The sequence below is a fragment of the Anoplolepis gracilipes genome, chromosome 12 (genome assembly GCF_047496725.1).
Source record: "Anoplolepis gracilipes chromosome 12, ASM4749672v1, whole genome shotgun sequence".
Classification (NCBI taxonomy): domain Eukaryota; kingdom Metazoa; phylum Arthropoda; class Insecta; order Hymenoptera; family Formicidae; genus Anoplolepis; species Anoplolepis gracilipes.
The window spans coordinates 10,103,520-10,126,111 of record NC_132981.1 but is presented as its reverse complement, the minus strand read 5'-3'; the positions used below and the strand labels follow the sequence as shown (position 1 = coordinate 10,126,111).

At 30.4% G+C, this 22,592-nt stretch overlaps 3 protein-coding genes across 7 annotated transcripts; 1 reads left to right on the top strand and 2 right to left on the bottom strand.

The window, feature by feature from the left end:
• The first annotated feature begins 1,077 nt into the window (after nucleotides 1-1,077).
• Nucleotides 1,078-5,605, top strand: LOC140672140 (uncharacterized). The gene is made up of 5 exons (XM_072904010.1): nucleotides 1,078-1,575; nucleotides 3,575-3,892; nucleotides 4,250-4,499; nucleotides 4,597-4,868; nucleotides 5,130-5,605. The coding sequence occupies exons 1-5, from the start codon at nucleotides 1,295-1,297 to the stop codon at nucleotides 5,389-5,391; spliced, it is 1,383 nt and encodes a 460-aa protein (XP_072760111.1). The 5' UTR covers nucleotides 1,078-1,294; the 3' UTR covers nucleotides 5,392-5,605.
• Nucleotides 3,612-17,002, bottom strand: Stat92e (Signal transducer and transcription activator Stat92E). 3 transcript variants are annotated; one of them, XM_072904002.1, is made up of 10 exons: nucleotides 16,870-17,002; nucleotides 16,056-16,212; nucleotides 15,575-15,921; nucleotides 15,309-15,464; nucleotides 14,716-15,187; nucleotides 13,412-14,078; nucleotides 13,166-13,324; nucleotides 12,847-13,081; nucleotides 8,633-8,792; nucleotides 3,612-3,750 (listed from the first exon to the last, which is right to left on the bottom strand). In XM_072904002.1, exons 1-9 carry the CDS (start codon nucleotides 16,998-17,000, stop codon nucleotides 8,636-8,638), a joined length of 2,481 nt encoding a protein of 826 aa, XP_072760103.1. In that variant the 5' UTR covers nucleotides 17,001-17,002; the 3' UTR covers nucleotides 3,612-3,750; nucleotides 8,633-8,635. The 3 variants fall into 3 exon arrangements, with proteins under 3 accessions (XP_072760103.1, XP_072760102.1, XP_072760104.1); XM_072904001.1 differs by lacking the exon at nucleotides 3,612-3,750 and having other exon boundaries at nucleotides 5,813-8,792; XM_072904003.1 differs by lacking the exon at nucleotides 3,612-3,750 and having other exon boundaries at nucleotides 5,813-8,792; nucleotides 15,309-15,452.
• Rtet (major facilitator superfamily domain-containing protein rtet) lies at nucleotides 16,889-22,018 on the bottom strand. 3 transcript variants are annotated; one of them, XM_072904004.1, is made up of 10 exons: nucleotides 21,353-22,018; nucleotides 20,960-21,222; nucleotides 20,570-20,861; nucleotides 20,172-20,392; nucleotides 19,980-20,070; nucleotides 19,726-19,863; nucleotides 19,571-19,648; nucleotides 18,485-18,784; nucleotides 18,131-18,337; nucleotides 16,889-17,023 (listed from the first exon to the last, which is right to left on the bottom strand). In XM_072904004.1, the coding sequence occupies exons 1-10, from the start codon at nucleotides 21,570-21,572 to the stop codon at nucleotides 17,004-17,006; spliced, it is 1,830 nt and encodes a 609-aa protein (XP_072760105.1). In that variant the 5' UTR covers nucleotides 21,573-22,018; the 3' UTR covers nucleotides 16,889-17,003. The 3 variants fall into 3 exon arrangements, with proteins under 3 accessions (XP_072760105.1, XP_072760106.1, XP_072760107.1); XM_072904005.1 differs by having other exon boundaries at nucleotides 18,485-18,772; XM_072904006.1 differs by lacking the exons at nucleotides 16,889-17,023; nucleotides 18,131-18,337; nucleotides 18,485-18,784 and adding an exon at nucleotides 18,918-18,988.
• Between the last annotated feature and the right edge of the window lie 574 nt (nucleotides 22,019-22,592).

Genomic DNA, 22,592 nt, shown 5'->3' with positions numbered 1-22,592 from the left:
CATCTCTCGTGTCTTCCACATACACATCATTGCTTGTGCCAATTAATGAAAAGAGTGCATAGATCAACGCCTAGAGAACGACTAATGTCATACAGCTATGATTAGAGAAGTCGAAAGATAAAATAAAAATATCCTATATTCTATATTTGAGGATATACGATATTTTTTTTTTCATCTTTCGCGTCAAAATGTGACGTTAATTTGTCACACACAAGAGGTGTCGATTATTAGATACTTAAAACGCTGTATACAATTTTTTAAAGTTTAACTGTGATCTTTCGTGACACACGTCGGTGTCACACGTGTATTGGTGAATGGAAAAATTCCACCTTATTATATAACAACGCTCTAACCATTAAGTACAAATTAAATTGCTACTGAAATACATGGACGAAATAGAGTTTCTAGTGAAACTTTTATGATATTGTATTCTTGTCTGTTTTCTTTTTTGTATTACATACGTCGTTTTATCTACGAGAGAAAAGAGAAAAAGAATCATGCACGATCATGTACGATTTGAATCTTAAGTTCTTGTTTTTTTATTGCTGAACTAGTTACCCTGGTTCAGACGGTAACCTTTTTCCAATATGGAGGGAAAAAGATACCCTCTGAACTCTGAACTAATGTATAGCTAGTTCAGTAATAAAAAACAGACCCTTAATTGATATCTCGAGGAAAGTCTCGACCTCGACGATATATTTTTCCGGCGAGAATATCACGAAGTTAGTTTCTGTACTATATTGTATGTCAAACGTATTTTATTAGATTTTTACACAATGTTATGAAACTTTGATTCTACAAGATATATAATATTATTTTAAATGTTTTGATATTTATTACAATATCGTTTTTACGCACAAGAATATTAATGCTGTTGTGCATTGCATAAATATAAATATATATGATACGGTAAAAAAAGGAGAATCCAAAACTGCAATATGGAGGTTGTTGAGCCCTCTTGTTCGAAGAGGAAAGCCTTATCATCTGGCAAAAGAATAACATGTCCATGCAAGGCTAAAGTAATGTTTATCTCATCTTGCAAACTTAATTATTTCTTACAAACTCTATGATTTTTATACACAATGCTGAAATTCATTATTACTACTAATATTTCGTGTACAAGGTTGAATAACTTTTCATTATAACAATTTAATTTTTAATTGATAAATTGTCCAGCCAAGAAAGTCATCAATATATATTCATAATTTAAAATTGTTACTAATTAATATTATTGAATATTGTAATATATATTCAATCGTTTATCTTATATTTATGATTATTATATAATATTTATATGCGTATGCAGTATGCCAAAAGATACATGCAGCCTCCACGTGCAAAGTCCTTTGCACCGGAGAGATTGTACAAAGTGCCGTCGAAACAACTCGAGACCAGTACAACTTATCATTTGTCGTATGTGAATGTTGATCCGCGTTGTGTACGACCACAACCGATTCGGCCCGTCCACAGTCTTCAAAGAAGTACCGGAAAATTTGTTGACGAGACGACTAATCAATTATCCTATAGACCTGTACGGCAGATCGTTAAAGCGGAGCCTATTATACCTAAACGTAGGTAGGTAACAGAAAAGGATGAACGTGTCTTGTATCTTTTTACGTCGTCGATATATTTGCAGAGTGCAAAAGAAATTACTTTTGACGTGATGAATGTATCTATCGAATAAGAATATCAAAGTTGCATTATATATTTTTTGTATTGTATTTTTTTACACTTTTTACTTATGAAGGCATCTGGTTTTTATTTCATTATAATACATATACGTTAAAAATTATTAATTTCAATATAAAAACTAAAATTAAAGATAAAATTTATTACCAATTAACATTAATACTATAAATAATTAACTAATTATCAATCAAATAACAATAAAATTAATAACTTATACTCATTAATTATTACTAATGAATATTAATTATATAATTAATTTTCTAAATAATAATGAATGATAATTCTAACTAATAAATGATAGCTAATGATAAATCAAACTAATAAACATCTAATTAACAATAGTTAATAACATATAAATAATTAATTACTATAAGTTAATTTTAACATCATGCTAAAAAAATAGAGATGAAAGACAAAAATTATTACTACTTATCATTATTACTAATTATTTAGAATAATAATAATTAATATATTAGTAATATGATTAATATAATAGTAATAATAATTAATGTAACAATAATTACATATTTACATAACATGCCAGTCAATAATATTTATCATTAATGCAGAATTTATTAAAAATAAAGATGAACTGGTTACAGTTTCCATTATATTCGGAGCGCTATCATTCTAATAAATAATTATAAGTATTGCATAAATGTAATAAAGTTAATTAAAAAATTCATTTAATTAATAATAATTAATAATATATTCAATAATTGTTTCTTTAATCTTTTTGTTTCTATCCGGGTCTAATGGTAAATTATTATTCATTATTATTTATGTAATTATTATTAACTTTAATATGAAAATAAAAATAAGTAATTACAATGTTGATAATGTGCTCTTCAACATCAGTATATCTGGACTGATACTAGAAGTATCAATATATTATGCATACTTCATCAGTTTCACTTTATTATCATAGAAGCCTCCCACCATCTTTACTCTTCAAGATAACTCATATTTGATCTATTAAAATAACTAAACTTGAAGAAAAGAGATTGTACATGTAAAATTATTATTATTAATCTTTGTTTTTATCTTTATATATATATATATAATAACAATAATTAAGACTTATAAATTTTAATATTAAAATACAAACTAATATAAAACAAATGTAAAAAAAGATAGATAAATATAAAAAAGATGTATAATTAATATTAAGTTATTAATTATAATGAATAATTACAATTAATATAATTAGAATTAATATTTACAATTAATAATAATTATTATAAATTGCAATATAACAACAAAGATATATATTAATAATAATTAGTAACATATAATTTTTTTCTTCACTTCTATCTAAGCTTCTACGATAACAAAGAGAAATTAAAATATATATGTATTGATGACTGCTTTTGATATCAATATAAAGACCAGATAAATTGGTAATGAAGAACATGTGGTTAACATTATAATTCTTAAATTTTATCCTTGTATTAGAATTAATAGTAAAATTAATTATTTAATTAATGATAATTAATAATAATTTACCAGTATACCCATTATTTTTATTGTTGCATTATATTAATTATATTACTTTTATATTAATTATTATTATTATAAATAATTAGTAATAATATTTAATAATAAGTATTAATAATTTTTATATCTCATAACTTTTTTAGCTTGATGTTAGAATTAACTTATAATATTTAACTATTATAAGTTATTGTTAATTAGATTATTAGTTTGATCTATCATTAGCTATCATTTTTACTTAGAATTATTATTCATTATTATTTAGAAAATTAATTATGTAGTTAATATTCATTAATAATATTTAAAGAAAAAAATTAAGGAAAATAATTATTAATTGAATTTTTTAACTTTACAAATTACACTCATACAATAAATATATTTTATTTATTAGAACAATAGCTCCGGGTAGAATGGAAACTGTAACAACGGTTCGTTACGATTATACGCCAAAGTATGTTGAGAAGTCGGAGATGATTATACCTTGTGGAAGTATCCGTACAAGTTCAGCGCCTTTGGATGACAGAACGATGACGAGACTATCGTATATTTCTCCTGGACCTGTTGAACCTGCAATCAGTTTCAAGCCGATAATAAAATATTGTCCATCGAACCAGCCGCTGCTCAGTGAAACGACACAGAAGTTGAGCTATCAGCCTTTTGTCGTTGATAAGAGGGAACTCTATCCCTGGGCGCAGAAACTGGCATATAAGTATATATACCGCGCATAAATCTGAATATTATACATTTTGTGATACGTTGCATAATAATAAATTAATAACGGAACGCATTCTAATAATATAAATTATTCTTTATAACGTGTTTATGTCTGTGTATAAAAAAAAATATTGATTCAAATATATCTGACTTCATATCTAATATCAATAAATCTCTCTTGAGAATATACATATAAAGTAATAAAAATTAAATTCTCTATGAAATAATATTATAATTATATAAAAATATATTCCATCTGTACGTTCATTCTTTTTTCTCTCTTTTTGTACACGTGTCTGTATAATATAAAAAAAACAATATTAACATAATTAATTCGAGTATTTTTATTAAGACCGCCGAATATTACAATGTGTGACAAAACCACCTATTCCGAGAGCTACCTGCAGAACGACGTGATTCCCATGGAAAAACCTTTTCTTCCTACGGCAGCATATGTATTGCCTTATGGTGCCAAATTCGCGGATGAAACTATCTACAAGGAGAGTTATCTGCCGGGTGTTGCGGAACGCATGGAACCGTTTATTCCCTGCGGCAGTCTTTCTATCCCCGACATAAAGATGTCTACCGATACGACTAACAAGGTGATTCCTTCCTTCCCCGATTATGTCTACAAATAATAATTTTTAATAATAATTTTTATCCTGGTGCGACTTTCTTAATAAGCGAGTCACCTTGCAGCTTAGCTATCAACGAGTCTGGGCCGAGAGGCGGAGGCCGTTTGTGCCATCGCGCCCTAAGGGTATAACAGCTAAAATGCAATCAGAGACGACGACTCGTCGTGAATATGTAGCGAAAATGACATCGCGTCCGGACCTCATCATCCCATGTGATAATATCCACACAGTCGACGTACCGTTTGAGGGAGATACGACTACTGGATTGTCTTATGTGAAATGCGACGTAATAAAACCTGTTCACAGTTTCAAGCCCGCAGTTATGCAATACCGCAAGTAAGAAGAAGACGTGTGAAAAGAGATAAAGCATATAAACAACCGTTAAGAAAAACAATTACAAACTATGTCTAGAATGTAAAAAAAAGAACTTTTAATGAGAAGCTCTTTCCTCTCAGGAAAAGAAATCTTTTGAAAAAAAAAAAAAAAAAAATAACAGATGTCTAATTTAAACTCTGTTCTTACGACATATTGAGCCTGTTATAATTCAAATGCAAATTGTCACGTCAATCTTACAATGCACCTTGTACTTGTTCACAGGCCAGAAATGAAGATAGATTACGAAACGATAACTAAATTATCATATCAGACGTGGACGTCGAAATCTAAAGAAGAACTTCCGTGGGCCCGGAAAAGTAAATATCAGCCGCCCAAACATCCGATGGTCAGCGATACGATTTATCACATGAGTTATCCCGCACCGGGTCACTATGTCGAGGACCATGCGTGTGTAGAATGTTTGTGTCCAATCGACGAGCAAGATGACATCTCTGCGTCTACTCCAGCAAAAGCAGAATCTTAAACGCTCTTGAATTACATACAATATATATTTGCTGATATGTTAGACATCATTTTCATTAACGACCTATTTTCAGGACAAAGACATTATTTTTATATATTAGATAAAATTACTTTAGAGTAAAACAAAAAATCAAATTTCTTTATAAATCTTCTAAAAAATATCTATATATGTTCTCTGTGATTATACTAAGTTTTCCGAAGAAAAAAAAACATATAATTGTTTTATTTAAAATTGTTAACTGAAATTCTTTACATAGTATGTCAAAAAGATTCAAATGATTTAACATCAGAAACGAATAAAAAAGCAAGATTAAGCGTTTATACATTTTGCTTTTCGAGAATCATATGTGATATAATTCTAAATATTAAATATATTAAATATAAATTCTATTCTAAATATGCCGTAATAAATAATCGGTATATTGATTTACAACGTACTTTATTGCGTAAACATGCATGTTATGTCAAATTTACGTATAGTAATATAATAAACAAAGAAATGTGCATAGCAATAATATAATAGTTATTTCTCGCTTAATAGTCATTCTCGATAATAAAATAAACTCTAATCTTCGATAAAAAGATCAATAGACGATGATAATGTCTATATTTACTCGAAACACACATTTTTTTCACACACATATAATAATATAAGGATGACGTTGTGTATGTGTGTGTAAATGTATAATTTCTATTCGCGACGGATTCGTGTTTCACATTAGGGATACATATGTAATAATTGACAAATGTTCTGCTAATAATGCATGAGACACGCATATACATATATATATATATATATATATATATATATATATATATATATAGGGAAGAAAATAAATCATAGTAAGTTAACTTTAAGCTTACGATATATATATGTATACATGTGTCTAAAATTAGGTCTGTTCTGTATACATCTCCATACTCTTTATACGTTCTCTCTTTCTCCTCTAAAAATTAGATTATCTGCTAAATAATGTACATATGAATCCCCGCGAAGAGTCGTCTTCTCGGTAAAATCATATATGTATATATAATAATCTAATATTACGAGGATAACGCTTAGGATAAAATAAAAACTAATTAAAAAAAAAATGTTAAAACTTATTTTCTTAAACCGGCTAGAATTTGCCGAAAAATTTAAGAATACAAGGTTTAAAGAACTAAGGCACTACAAGAAGTAAGGCACTTAAAAGATCGTATCAAATTGTACATTATTAATTATTACAATGCACTCTTCACGATTTGATCTGATCTTTTCGTTTTAAAACTCAAATCGAACGCATCTACATACCAGGGATTTTTAACTGGATTTTTTTTGTTTTATCCGATACCCTTTTTCAAAAGTTCAAAATACACATTCAATTGTAACTTGGCTATGCGATCATGTATATGTGAAGATGATTGTCTATTTCTTTAATTAACATTTCTTGTACTCTCAAAATCTCTTCGGTGAATATCTAGCTTCTACATCTAATTCTTAAACATATTTAAATTTGAAGGTAACAATAACTTTGTTTTCTTCTATAGTTCTCTAAAGGTGTAAAAAATTAATTTGCGACTATCAAACATTGTATGAATTATTATTAAAAAAAGAAAATATGAGCACATTTTAAAGATTATTCGCTAATATTTTTTCTACAAAACGATATAAGCATTTAATAAAAATAATTCTTTTATATATATATATATATGTATGTACATAAATTTATATATATATATATGCCATACAATGTATAGATATTAATTAAATTGCTATTCTTATATATAAGTGTGCAATTATATTGTATTTATAATTACACAAGCTCTCTTAACGCTTGTATCGTAGATAATAACAATTTTTGTACGTAGATTTCTTTATATTCTACAAGAATTTAAGCTAATGTTATTAAATGATAAATGGAAGTGTCATGAAGAACTTAAGAGAAAACAAAGATTCAATAAAAAATATATATCATCAAAACGTCAACTGTAGCACGAAGATAAAGAAGTAATTTTTGGTCGCTTTCTCACTAGCATAAATTCATTATATGTAAATATGTAACAAATAAAAGATTAGAAGAAATAAAAAGAAAGCATTGACCAAACGTCGAGGGGTCCTCCGTTTTTCGATTTAGAAAGTTATATTTACAAAAGAAAAAAAATTTACACAAGATTTTCGTCTCAACAAAATATTGTGTAAAAATAAATACGAATATATATATATATATATATATATATATATATATATATATATATACATATACATATTCGTACATTTATGCATAATCAGCATATCAGCATATTTTTTGCAGAGACCCTTAGACTTTATTACATTTATTCCCGATTTATTTGTGTGCATAATCAACAGATACATATATTACTATTTTATATAAATATATACAGTGATTCCCGATTGTAAGCACACGTTGCTCAATCATTCTTCACTAATATGACACCATTTATTTAATTTCCAAGAATTACTCATTGTCAGCATCAAAGTTTAAGCGTTTAAATAGATGATTGAAGTTTTAGAATCAGTCAATCAAGAATCGGAGGCTTATTTGCTTACAACAAATTGAATGAAGAATCGTACAATTGAGAGCTTCCCACTGTATATATAGATATAAATATATGCATGTAATAGAATACCCTTCTAATTCTGGAATGATCGAATTTTTCTTTTATTTTGGAATCTTCCCTCAATTTTCTTCCACTCTAATGGCACATATGCAAGAACGAAAATATCATTCCGCGTTTTGTCTTTCTCTCGCTTTCTCGTTCTACGCATAATTAGATGACGAATGCGTAGTGGGAGAACAGCGCAAGAGGGAAATTCCAAATGATTCAAAATAATGTGAAATTCAGAATAAAGAAGATGACTGTGAATAGCAAGGTTCTAATAACTCTTGTTTACAATTTTTTAAAAATATAAGAAAACCAATTTTTTCGTAATTATGACTGTGTGTTGTATGATTATGAGTATGAATTATGTATTATTATAAAAAAAGAGAAAAAAATAACGTAATTTACATATTTTACTTTATAATACATTGATTCTCTCCCTGCACTAAATAATAATTTACGCATCACTGTATATATATATATATATATCCTATTGTTTCATCAATTTGTGTAAACTACTTGCATTTGTGTAAAGCAACGTAACAGACAGAGATCGAAGAAAGGTAAAGATCAATATCGCGCTTTATGACAATCATCATTCGTCGGACCTTTCTCAAACGATAAGGATATATTTCGCATACCTCTTATTGCGGCTTCATACCGTTGTATGACATGAAAGCATCAAAGGTGAAACTATTCAACTGGTCCAGGTTGAGATTTTCATCGATCGGTTGCATCAGTTCCATGTCCAAGTCCGAGCTTGGTTGTCCGATGTTTGACTGGCCGAAACCCGGAGTGTAACTATCACAGATCAAAACACATCCCCAATCACTGGCAATCCGCTGGTAATAAATTATCAGAAATTTAAAAATCTCTTTCCCTCTGTCATATTTCCTTTTTTTCTTTCTTTTTGCGAGATAAGTGCTTATACTTCTATCTACTACTTTTTTTTTTTTTTTTTAGAGATGACCGATTATAGCCGGTATAGCCGGTACAACACGGCAAAAAGGGGAATACAAATGACAAACAGAGCCCCGTTCGAACCGAAGTAGATGGTAGATCGGTCACTTTGTTTTTGAAAAAAGCAAAAGAGGAAGTCGTGCGAGTAATTTGTTTTTTTTTTTTTTCCATCAATCCCTTGTGACTCATGCATAGCACGAGGCAACAAAATGACAATACATGTTATATTTCGATGAGTTCAAATAACGACTTTACTCAATTGCCAGCTGCGAGTGATTGGAGCTGTATTTCGCAGGATAGTATAAAATTTTTCGTTGGTGTTGTACCGGCTTGCTCCGGCTTTCTCGGACACAATTGTTATACTAAAATTGTGACATTCGTCTATTCTCTATTCCATTCGTGATAAATGTGCATTTCTTTTAACACACAAACGTTTACGGTCGTACACGCTATCTATCTATATGCACACTACGAACTAATAATGCGCAAAAATTCGTAATACAAAAACTATAATATATATATATATATATTATATATTAAGTCATAATATGATAAGTCACTGCATTCGAAAAGTCATAGAAAAATACTTGGCAGTCGAAAAATTAATTACGCATTAATGATATTTCTGATTGGTCCACAATTGAGATATACAATTGTATGATAGAAATGTTTCAAACAACAATAGAAATACAATCGATTTTTTATTCTATCTACATACATACGTATTATCAAAACTGAGCATTTCCTCTATTCTAAAACATTCCCACAGATGCCACTTTTAACGATACACAAATGAAAATGCCGTTAAATATGCTGTTATGTAACATACTTATGTGATCAAAAATAAATCTGTAGTAAAAAACAGTATAAAAAAGAGAATATAGTTTAGAAAAAAGGTTGATTCATAAAAAAAAGACCGTAATAAAAAAATAGAGGATTGCTGAAAGAGAGAAAAAAATCGATTGTCAGTGGCATCTGTTAAAATGAAGTATTTATCTTCATGATAATTTTAAGAAGAAAACGAACTAATAAGAGTCAAGCGTAGAGAACAGGGCGAGAATAATTATCTTGAACAAACTTCTTTAGTTATATAGATAATGTTTCGGCCCTCTTTTTCAGACAATTTTTAACAACTTAACCAAATAATATTATACAGAGAAACGTTAAAAAATTAAAAATTGAATACATATGTAATCTGTTTAAAATTGTGTGCTCTGTTCTTCAAGCAATTCCAACGACATTGACAGAAAATAAACATGGTAAAGGTAAATCACTAGTCACTAAATACAATACTTCACAATTACAACAGTAAGCCATTGCAAAAATTTTGCTAAAGACATAATATGTTTATAAAAAGAAAAAAAAAACGCAAAGAGATAAGAACACAACTGTCGAAGACATCTTAATGACAGTTGTCATACTATATATATTAGCAATATATATAATATATATAAACAGATCACACACATGTAGGTAGTTGCGATTGTAAAATATTGCACCAAACGGAACCGATAAAAAAACCGTGTTTTTGTGTGCTACTTTTTGTCAGAATCATTAAGATTGTTTAAAGGTCCGAGCAGATGATTTTTAATATATTATATATATATATATATAAATGTATTCAATTTTTAATTTTGTAACATTTCTCTGTATAAAAAATGTATTATATTTTGTTAATAGTTATTAATGATGATCCGAAAGAAGACGGAAATATTTACGTCTGGATAGTCAAAGGAATTTGTTAAAGATAATTATTCGCATTTTGTTTTCTACGTTTGATTCTCCGTAATCTGTTTCCTTTTTGTTTTATATTATTTATTAGAGCCTCTCATTTTTTTACATAAGTTTATTTAGAAATTTGAGTTTTCTGTTATAAATCTAATTACTCGTACAATATAGATATTTTATAGTTATTTCATATACATTAATGTCAAAAAATAAACAATAATAAAAATTCGAGTAGAAAACAGAGATCGAACTTTTAATACCAATTATACAACTTAATGTATTAACTGCTAACAATATCTAAAATTAAAATATAATTGTATATAAAGGCACTTATTTGTAATATTACATAGAATATATATGTATATATATATATATATATATATATATATATATATATATATATATATATATATATATATTCACTCTCTTATGATCAAATACTACGACAGTGTCTGTTTGATAAATTAATATTTAATTAAGGTCAGTAGCACATACAAAAACGTCACCAGTAAGTTATAAACAATAAGCAAGCCGATTTTCAATTTTTGATTTGTTTGACATTACTGCTTGATTAATCGATTTATTTATTGTTTATGGCTTGCTGTTAACGTTTTTGTGTGTGCCACTGATCTAATATCTAATACAATGCCCTTTAATACTAAATTTATAGATAATTGGTCCAATTACTGTAATTATTGGACAAAAATACTAACATGAATAATAAATATATGCATCGTGAGAAGATACAATAATAATAACAATAAAAAGAAAAAATTAATAGTAAAATTAATAAAGTTTCAAAGTGATAACGATTATTAAGCGACAGAAAGAACGAATAAAAAATCAAGATGCGGTAATTAGGGCGCGAATTTGTTATAATGTAAATTATTCACATACTATGCATTAATTATGTACGTTTCGGATCGTTTTTTGATCCATTTTTTTTTAAATTCTTTACAATTCAAACGTATGTAATTAATATGCATACTATATAAATAATTTATAATTATAATAAATTTAGTTAGTCTTAATTATGGTTTTTTGGCTCTTTTTGCCGCTTAGTAATTGTCAAACAAATGAATACTAGTAACAATTTTAACATGATTGAACGATCGAATTATATTCATTGTATTTTGATGAATAATCGTTATTTGTGTTCTTTTGATAAGACTAGCAAGGAAAAATCCAGTATCGTTTTTGTTTTGTTCCAATATAATATAATTTACAAAATCAATTAAATATGACTTGTATATTTCGATGCATATTGATTTCTTCTGTCGTAGCTGAATTATATAAAACTAAATATACCATAAAAATGTCTACAAATAAGTATCCGCGCATGCGCGTAATTACCACTACATTTCTCTACAAAGCTTTATGTCAAAAAATCTTTACGAAAAAAAGGAAAAAGAAAGAAGAAATACTGATGGTTTCTATTTGTAGCAATAGGAGATCCAGATATATGCAAAGTGTGAGCTAGTTGCAAGGAATGTTTTACAATTCTTGTTTTCTGCGAATTTAGTAATTATGTATTTTGAAGTAAGCTCACACACACATGTCATTATCCTCGATATTCGATAGAATTTTGCATATTCTGGTATACATAAAATACACTTTAATTTTTAATAAAATAAAATAAAACGAAAAAATGAAATCTTCTATGTTAATAAAACAAGAACAATTCACAAACAAGATTTCAACAATGATACGTATTTAATTACACAACTGCGCACTTTTGAAGCAGCAGTTCAAAGATATCAAATTTCTCTATCTTAAATTATTATTCATAAAATACAAATAATGCAAGGCTTCCGAGAAATCATGCTACAAGCGGCGAAAAGATTTATCAAAAAAGAAAAATGCAGAATATCTTTCTTATTATCTGACTAAAGAAAACTGAAGAAAAATTATTTCTCTCGTGTATGTGAAAACTGCACGTTTAATTAAAAAAATCTACTATATATGTACTTTTGTTCATTACTAAATATTGTGCAGTCTGAGATTCGTTTTTTTTTTGTTTTTTTGTTTTTTTAAAGAAGATAACGAGATATGAATGCACTTCAATGCATATCTAGATATCTATCTTGGTATCAATTAGATTATCAATTGGAGTCAATTTGAAAAATTTAGTCAAGATTGTCGATTGGATATTACCCAAGGGACTGACCTTGATGCTACAGATGGTGTGTCTCTTAGAGAAGGATCGGGACTATGCGTTTGAAACATGGTCTGCGGGGTGGCGGGATAGCTTCCGCTTGGTACAGCTTGACTGTTGTTATTTACACCAGTTATGGAGGAATGAGATGGCGTTTGACCACCGAAGCCACCTGTGCTCCAAAGTGGAACCTGCGTTACTAACTGTGGCTTGACATACCCGTTGCTTGACATACTCGGTGCTTGTTCTGCCAAAATCAATCAATTATTATTGATTGGTTCACTCCATAATTAATTAGATAATTTGAATCACTATAAAATTCGACACCTACCACTAGCTGGCGTAACATATTTGCCAAAAGCTGCATCTTTAGTAAGACTTGGATAGAGATACAACAAGTGTTGTAAATCGAAAACGCGATCAGCCAAGTTACGAATGGCGAAGTCTTTGCCTGTAAATGGCTGCAACATGAAAACTTGGTCCTTTTGCTCTGGGAAAACATTAAAATACAAGAAATTAATGATCATCCCTATCAGTATGTAAATTACACGTAATACTATTTGTTTCGATATTTTACCTCCAACCCATGCGATAGTAATACCACCAAGTTCAGAGTCGGAAAATCGCATCAAAAAGGTGCCTGCCGGACAAGTTGACAGTATCTCTTCCGCTTTCTTCTTTCGGACAAATCCAAGAATACATCCATCCATCCACGGATTTTTCAAATGTTCTCTGGTCAATTTCATAATAGCATAGAACCATTCCCAGAAAGTAAAGCTTCTCTCGGGCAATGGTTCTTTACAGAATTGTGCCCAACTTAGCGGTGCATTCGCAAAATCTTGCGGTAAGGTACCGCGGAATGCTTTCTCCGCAAGAAATTTCAGATGTTCCGAGTTCAAAGCGCGACCGGTAGCCGAGCGAAACTTTATATTTAGGGCGTCCGCTACTTGGTGCCATAGTACTTTATCAGGTACAAGAAATGGCACTCTACCCGCTTCGGAAAAAGCATTGTCCCAGGTAACTGTAGCCCAAGCATGCGGTTCTTGATTCCCGTGTACAATTACGACTACAGGTAGACTCAGGGTCCAAACTTGGAATACTAATTCGCCGCCACCGACAGTGAATTGCGATTGAAACAGCAACGAAAATTTCTCGTCCATCACGGATTCTGTGCCTTTTTTCTCGGCTCTCTTAATCTTTTTCAACTGCATGTTGCGAAAGCTCACCGAAAGTTGTCCAGCCGTCTATACAAAATAGCATTACGTATAGAATAAAGATGTATTATGATATATGTATTTTCAATTATCTATTTTATACTTATATTATTCAGAGTGTCTACTCACATTTTGTAAAAAATTTTCTTGATCTTTTAAGTATTTTTATTCAAAATTCTAGATAAAGAGAATATTAAATTTTCAGCTAGAATAGATTGGAAATCTATAGTTCACGTTATGTATATTATAAATTGCTAATCCCCGCTAGGAATTTTTAGAGTTTTTGGTGCAACTTTCCAAAATGTAATAAAATTTTTTTATTATATGCATTTTCTAATGCTTTTCCCGCATATAAAGAAAAAACGCAGAGTCGTTAAGATTTCAAGTGTTATAATTTGCAAATGCACTGAAAAAAAAAAAAAAATTTGACAAATATTTTTCACATTTTTCATTTTAAATTCTCCAAGTTTCCGAATAAAATTTCGTGAGAATCCCTTGATTTTTTCAGTTACAAAAAAAATCTGAGTTTTCCAAATTTTTCATGTTTTTCCAAGGAAACATCCTGTTATTACATTTATAGTATAATATTATATACTATAAGTCTCCTGTTGGAGTAGACATCCTGTTATTACATTTATTTAAATTAATATTAAATGTTCCCGCAAACCTGATGAAATTCCATGGAACCAGTGTTATTTAAAATCTCGCCACTAGCTTCTCCATGCTTCATTTTGTCATTCTTCAACAAAGCATTCGCTTGCGATTCACTGATTATGCTCGCTCTTACTTGCGGTGGTGTCATGTGAACGTTCAATTTAGTGCCGACGAGAAGACGTACCGTGCTCGTGAAACGGGTATTGGTCTTCATAACTTGCGGCGGCTGTTTCTCAATGATAAAAGTACTTGTAACCAATGAACTAAGTAGTTGCGTAATTTGGGAGTTTAAAGTTGGAAAAATATTTTGCAGCATCGTCTGCGGTTCACATGTTTGGAGCTTTTGCTTCAGACGTTCCCCTTCTTTAACGTGTTGTCGAGTTTGCCAGATTATATCAGCGAGACTCTCGCACCAGTTTTGAATGATGTCCAAATTGCTGGTGAAAGTTGCTCCATTGCCTGCTAACTGTTGATCTCTCTTCCAACTGAGCAAAATATTAGAATCATAGTTTGACAAAATACACACATATATATATATATATATATATATATATATATATATATATATATATATAAACACATATGTTCTACATGTCAACATTTTACCTGATAAGTTCCTCATCAAGGATTCTCGATTGTAATATACTCAACTTATGAATTGTATCTTTCAGTTTATCGATTGATTCCACACGTAAGTTGAATATACTAGTGATTTTGTGAGTCAAATTTTGTTCCCCCTGTTCTTTTTGTCTGTAATTTGAACTTTTGTTTGTATTTAATATTTATAAATCTATATAAAATATCTAATAACAAAATTTGTAACAAATATTTTATAAAATCTGCCTTGATAGTTAATATTGGGATTATTTTACCTTTTGAGTTTTTTTTCCACCTCTATACCTTGGTGATTCTGTGCCTGAACAGCAGTGAGAAGATTTTGCAACTGAACATTCACCTTTGTACAATCATGATAAAGGATAGCAAAAGCTTCTTGTTCTTCTTCGATCCTTCGTATATAACTCGCATTTTCAAGTACATCTTGCCGTAAAATTGCGAACTGTTGTTTTATTTCCGTGACTGAATCGTTTATTATACTCAGTTTGTCGTTATTCATAAATGGATTTCCTAAATTTTCAGATTGTGCAACAAGTTTCATTTCCGTTCCTAAGCAATACCTAATTGTTTGAAACAACCTCCGTGGATCTTCACCATATTTTTGCTGTAATGTAAATATATAATATATGTAATAATCATTTAAGAATATAAGCATTCTCTTAATTCGATTAAATTATACAAGACAATATGAGAATCGATTAATATAAGAAGATATGAAAAGAAACATGCATAACTTACACGAAATAGTTTAGCAGCCTCTATCAATTTTAATTTCATCAAAAATAGATCCCCACTGTGTGAGATATTATTTGCTTTTAGTTCTAACTCTTGTATCAGAGATCCCATAAGATCAGCTATATACTGATCATTATGTATATCTGATTCTAGAATATTCCTAGAATATAATTAAAGTATTAATTGAAAGAAATAAAATTTTTAAAAATTTTATAAAAATAAATGTTAAAAAGTATATGTATTTATATGTACAATGCAAACTAAATAGAATAATTTACTGTTTTATTTATAAAATAATTTATTGTTTTAGGACTGATAGTGGTAAGTTGTACTAATATTAAAAAATATATGAGATACCAAAATATAATATATATTTATTCTATTTAATATTTATTATTTTAATATATTAGAAATATATTTTATATTTCTTATATTTTTCACTGATACAAAGCAGAAATACAGAACCACTTAAAATTTTAAGATTTGTAAATGTACTGGAAAAAAAAAAAAAAACTAATTAGCTTTTGTAAAATAAATATGCATATTTAATATTTTGTTAAGATATTGGATATATATATTTTAAACATAATTTTCACTTATTGTTAGCTACTGCTTGCAATATAAGAGCAAAATGATCAAAGAAATCAGAGAATTTTTTTTTAAATTTCCTGAATGCATAAATAAAATTGCATAAGTGTTTCCTGATTTTTTTCACATACAAGAAAAGTCACTTAAAATTCCAAATTTTTCATGTTTTTCCAAAAGAATAAACACTCTGCATCTACATATAAATTTAATATTTATATGTTACACTTACAGTAGTTTGTCTTCTATCCATACTGATAAAAAATGTCGCACTTCAATCGGAAATGTACTGTCTGTATACACAGAGCGTACTTCTTCAAGTAACTCCTCTGGCAATTGTTGTGCTCTCGCCCACAATGACATACTTTATAATGATGTTATTCTCTCTTTAAAAAAAAATATCTATTATATTACAATGATTAAATAATCAATTTTTATTATGTATTCAAATGTATTCTTATAGTGTTTAATGATTGAAAGTTGCAACAAGGAAGCCTCAAACACTGTCCAAACTGAGTTTATATTAGCATTGAAGAACTGCAATTCACCAGCAAAAATATTGGTGTTAAAAATTGACCTTAAAATTTGATTTAATATTGTAAAAAACACTATTGTACATATTACATAATATATATAATTATCTCATTCAATGAGATAAATAAAATTTTTATTCTCCTTGGAATTAAGATGTCATCCCATGACAATCGGAAACCGGAATTTCGGAAAAGTATAATGAGATCAATCAATCAGAAGTTTTTGACAGTTTCGTTGTTCCTCCTGGAGTGACTTTTCATAAAATGTTAAAAAAAAATTTGTTTTCAAGTTTTAAAAATCCTGGAAATATTAATCCGGCCACAAAAATTTCGAATCGATAAGCACTCAAACTGATTGATTCCCATTCTATTATTTTTTCGAGATTTCAATTGTCATGAAATGGTCCTTTACGAGTAAAGCATCGTTAAAAAAAAAAAAAAAAAAAAAAAAAAGAGGAAAAAAATAAAAAAAATGTATCAATGAAACGTCTTATGAATCGTGCTTTACTATTTGCCGCCTTACTAGATGCCGACACGCTTATAGGAAGGCACGTCGGCGCTTTAACTCCCGTGATAGCTTGCTGCGTACGAGGTACCTGCTTCGAGAAAAGAATGGTGTGAAAATTGATACACGTACGGATTTTGCGCGATAAGATAGAGGCTCGCGCGGAAGCGTAAATTCGCGGAACAATCGAGCATGATTATGTCGCGTGCGAAATCGCTTTTTCCTGAGAGAAAAAAAAAATACATATATATATATATATATATATATATATATATATCACGCTGCGTAACGCGTAGATAAGAGGGAGCGAAGCGGAAACAAGGAAGAGGGATGGGACGGGGGAGGGGGAGGGAAAAAGAAGAAAGATGGAGAAGACGCAGCGAGCAAAAAGTTCGCGATGACTACTGACAACTGACAACTATTTAAAAAAAAGTCGATGGACTTTATCCGCTCACCTTCTCTCCCTTCGATTTCGTAACACTCTCCGGCGGAGAGGTAACACGCACAATTGCGTGTTTGTCGCCGCCGCCGCCGCCGCCGCCGCCGCTTGACGTCGTCCGCTTTTGCCGTCTCCAAAGTCGTTATCACCACCTCCTGTCGTTGTCTTCTTGTTCCTCTTTGTTTTTCCTGGTATCCGTATAACTGCGGTTTTCGACGAACTGCTGTGCTTAGGCAAAGATCCCGAAATTTAACCGCGAAACGATGGCAGATTAGTTTAGCAATTATAGGAGGCGGTCATTCTCGCATTCATCAGCATTCATCAATAATGTGGTTGGAAACTGATCCCTTCTCCTAAAAATGTTCCTTACCACGACGTCGGTCCTCCAATGCCTGTCGTCCCGTTCTCCAATCGTCTTTCACGCTTGCAAATAGCGCTGCGTCCGACAGGCGACGTGGGTGATGACAAAATGAACGGAGCGGACGAAATTCCCGGAATCTACTACCGTAAATGGCGCCGGTGGAGGGGTAATCGAGGAGTGGGTTGACCACGTGATCTACGAGAACATGCGCACTTGGCGCGCGGATGTGATTTATCGATAAACAGCGACGACAGGTCAGTTCCTCTCGGCCGCTCTCCTTGTTCTTCTTATTTCTTTCTGCGCATAAAACTGAGGCTGAGTTTACGTTTAACGCGCAACCAAAGTTTCGAAGCGTTCGATTGGCTTATTAATGCGAGAGAAAAAAAAGTTCTTTACCCCTTCCTTCTTAACTGGTCAATTAAACGCTTCGAAACTTCCGCAGCGCTCAACCAGAGCTTCAAACAGAGCTCATTCTGACAATAAGTCGCGTTACTATCAGCGCGCGCAGAGGAGCTAAGAAATTTCAGATAAGGACAACTTATTATCGACGTAATATTCATTGATAAATCACGACAGCGGGATTCCAATCTTCTGCGTAATTAATTTAAAAAATATCCGTCTTCCGTCTTTGGATTTCAGAAAAATATATAGAAAGTACAACTATAAGTAATGGGAAAAGATTTAGAATTAAGGATGTAACTTTTTACATATAATAATATATACAGACCAGTCTAGGGAATGTATAATTTATATATAAAAATTTTGCAAAATATTTTTTACAACTTTACATAAAATTATATATATAGATAATATATGTAAATATATAAGCATCTCTTTCTCTGTAGAAATATATAAATTTTGTACATAAAATAAAATATGTAAAATATAAATATAATATCCAGTGTGATGTCCAAAAACTATCTAATTATTACATTATTATATATACTACTATTACATATAAAGCTAATATATTATCTTTACAAGGCAGCAAAGGCAATAATATATAATAAAAATATAAAAAGTTGATCAAGTAGTCATTAAAATAAAAAAAACAAAAAATAATATTTTGTATCAAATATTATAAAACACGCATACCGTGCAAAATAAGTGGCGGTAACGTGAGAAATACAGCGCCAATTAAATAGGTCGAAGTACTTCCAATGCACCAAAATGCTGAAATAGAAACTTAAATGTATTCGAGAAAACGAGAAATAAAAATATTTTTGCCCGAATTTGATTCACTTTGATACCTGAAGATGCAACAATAGGTCCACAAGCGCGAGCCAACGCACCGAGGGAACGAAATGTACCAGTAATTACGCCTTTTTGATGTTCAGGTCCAATACGCGTTACTAGAGTCATCATACAAGTAACAACCATGGCAGTGGCTGTAATAAATAACAAAATATAGTTATTACGATGTTATTGGATATTGACATCGCTTAACGATAAACTCGAATAATTTATAATATCACGACAATAAATAAATAAACATAATGCTCACAAACTGCGAAAAGAAAAATTCCGGCAGACAAGACCGATACATCAGTAGAGATACCGATGCATATAAATGCAGGAATTATTAGCCATAAACCCTAAAATAACAAAAAAAGATTTGGAATAACAAGATATTTATATATAATATTTAAAACCGGAAAATTTAGAAAAAAAAATTATATGAATTAGGCGTCTTTACCAATTCACTTATAGCTTTTGTTCTATTTGGTGGGATATGTCGCACCCAACCACCCTGTAAGATTGCCATAATCAATCCAATTCCAAGGAACATCCAGCCTTGTTGCATACTTGTAAATCCGAATGTGTGGTGTGTCAAAAATGTCAGAGTGAATTCTAAGCCGCTATAGATAAATAAATAAATAAAGTATGCTCGACCCAGTATTTTTAAATCTTGTTGGTCTAAAAAAATAACATAATACATAATATATAACTATTAAAGCTCACTAAAATTCTAATTCTTGTACTATTTATGATTCAACATATAAATGTTACAATTTGATAATTGTTATAAAAATATTAATATTTTGAAAATATATATGAGGCATATAAATTACTTTTTATACCAGAAATATATACCTTGTTGACTCAAGCTGGACACTCCATTAAATTGGAAAAGGTCTATAGGATTAATGTATGAAATTGCCCCAGATAATCCTTTCGCTAGAGTAGTTGCTCTGTATTTTAATTGTAGACTCTCTTTGAGATAATAAGTAACAAAAAATAAGTCACTCGAAGCCAGGAAAAAGGCAAACAAGGCAGGTGTCACATACCATGTGCCTTCCCTATTACCACTCGAAATCCAAGCGAAAAACGCTCCTATTATGGGTCCTACCACAAAACCTATGGAGAAGGCTATTCCCACAAGTGCCTGTAAAAAGTAAAAGAAAATTTAAATAAATAATAAATAGTAAATAAATTTAAATAAATATTTATTTTACATTTTATGTTTATCTATTCATTTTTTACCATTGCTTTTCCTCTTGTTTTTGGACAAGTGACATCGCTGATAATGGCCATTGATAAACTGATGTTTCCTTTACTGATACCACCCATGAATCTTGCCAATACAAATATACCGAAATTTGTGGAGAATGTCCATAAAAGATATGAAAATGAAATGCCTGTTAGACATAAAAGCATTAGAGGTTTTCGTCCATAAATATCAGATAATGCTCCTATGATTGGTGATCCAAGGAACTGCAAGAAGGAATACATAGAGCCTAGAAAACCTGTAATGAAATTTATATCATCTTCACTGTATCATATATCATATATTTAATATCTCACACAAAAATGTATCTTTTAGGGAGATATATGTGCAATATTACTTCTGAATGAAAATTTCATATATTTACCAACCTCCATAAAGAACTGTACTGACTTTATCCGGTGCATCAAAATACACTTGTATGCTTTTTATATAACTCAAGGTAGTAGAGTATAATCCATGTCCATTTTCTATCTCTTTGTAATGATCCAATAAAGCTGGAAGCAGTGGCAATATCATTGTAAATGCTAGAAGATCCAGCAACAAAGATACAAACACCACTCGCACTGTGTTATTTTTGGTTTCAGTCATATCTCTTAATATCCAAAATTATATATATATATATTTTTTAATAAATTATATACATATAAATTATATGTATACATATATAAAATTTGATAATTTATTCTGAGTTTATGAATCATACGTTTCTGTGTAATAGTTTTTTGACCAATGAAACAACTGTTGTGCAAATTTATCTAGAATCTCTCGAAGGTCTCAGGATGTAGTTATGCTGTAATTTGCGAAATAACATATGTTTTCGCGAACTTGATTGGCACATTGATTAGACTACATATTTAACATGAGTATTATAACTTGTCAGGCGTATTTCTCAAGTATGGCTCTGTTCCGGATACAATAAGGAGGTTTTCTGGCCCTGTCATCGCGACACGAGATCATCGGGGAAGATTTATGCCGTCCAAAAGTGAAAGCTCTAACCATAACTGTGCAACATCCCGTTATATACATATATGTATCTTTCATTATTATTCTAACGTGCTTCATATAAAGTTGGAGTAAATGTCAAATCTGTCGGTACATTCGTGGATACCTACAGTGAATAAAATAGGTACCGTCTATATCGACAATATCTTCATCGATAAACCGACGGAATTATTCTTCTATTTTTATCCGTCAGGTGTCTCTTAAATCAATTTTGACGCTTAGGTAAACAGAAATATATGTGTATACATAGTTGCAAAAGGGCGGAAAAACTGCATCGAAGGTCGAGAGTTGACCACATGCAGGCCTTTTTTTTTTTTTTTTACATCTTCTAGAAATTTTATACATACTTATAAGAAAGGCAAAAATTCTTGACAAAGAAAAAAAAGGGACGAAGGAAGCGCGTTTAGAACAAATTCCGATGGACAGGAGGTGAATTTTAACAGAGCGATTTCAAGTCGCCACGCTAAAATCCGAGATCGTTATATTGTTTTTTATTTGTCAGTGAAGCGAAAAATAGCCGTCGAGCGATCGGGCGCACCCAGCAGGAGCATTATGCGCGTTTCGACTTCCGGTAGCGCGCCAGCGCGCGCGGGATACGCACGCTTC

Coding starts and splice junctions, on each gene's coding strand:
- LOC140672140 (XM_072904010.1), top strand. CDS start 1,295: ATGCGTATGCAGTATGCCAAAAGATACATGCAGCCTCCACGTGCAAAG. Junction 3,893..4,249: donor GCGCAGAAACTGGCATATAA/GTATATATACCG, acceptor ATTTTTATTAAG/ACCGCCGAATATTACAATGT. Junction 4,869..5,129: donor GCAGTTATGCAATACCGCAA/GTAAGAAGAAGA, acceptor ACTTGTTCACAG/GCCAGAAATGAAGATAGATT.
- Rtet (XM_072904004.1), bottom strand. CDS start 21,572: ATGACTGAAACCAAAAATAACACAGTGCGAGTGGTGTTTGTATCTTTG. Junction 19,649..19,725: donor ACCTATTGTTGCATCTTCAG/GTATCAAAGTGA, acceptor TTTCTATTTCAG/CATTTTGGTGCATTGGAAGT. Junction 17,024..18,130: donor CGAAATCGAAGGGAGAGAAG/GTGAGCGGATAA, acceptor TTTTTTTTAAAG/AGAGAATAACATCATTATAA.
- Stat92e (XM_072904002.1), bottom strand. CDS start 17,000: ATGTCATTGTGGGCGAGAGCACAACAATTGCCAGAGGAGTTACTTGAA. Junction 14,079..14,715: donor GTTCCATGGAATTTCATCAG/GTTTGCGGGAAC, acceptor TATTTTGTATAG/ACGGCTGGACAACTTTCGGT. Junction 13,325..13,411: donor TACTATCGCATGGGTTGGAG/GTAAAATATCGA, acceptor ATGTTTTCCCAG/AGCAAAAGGACCAAGTTTTC.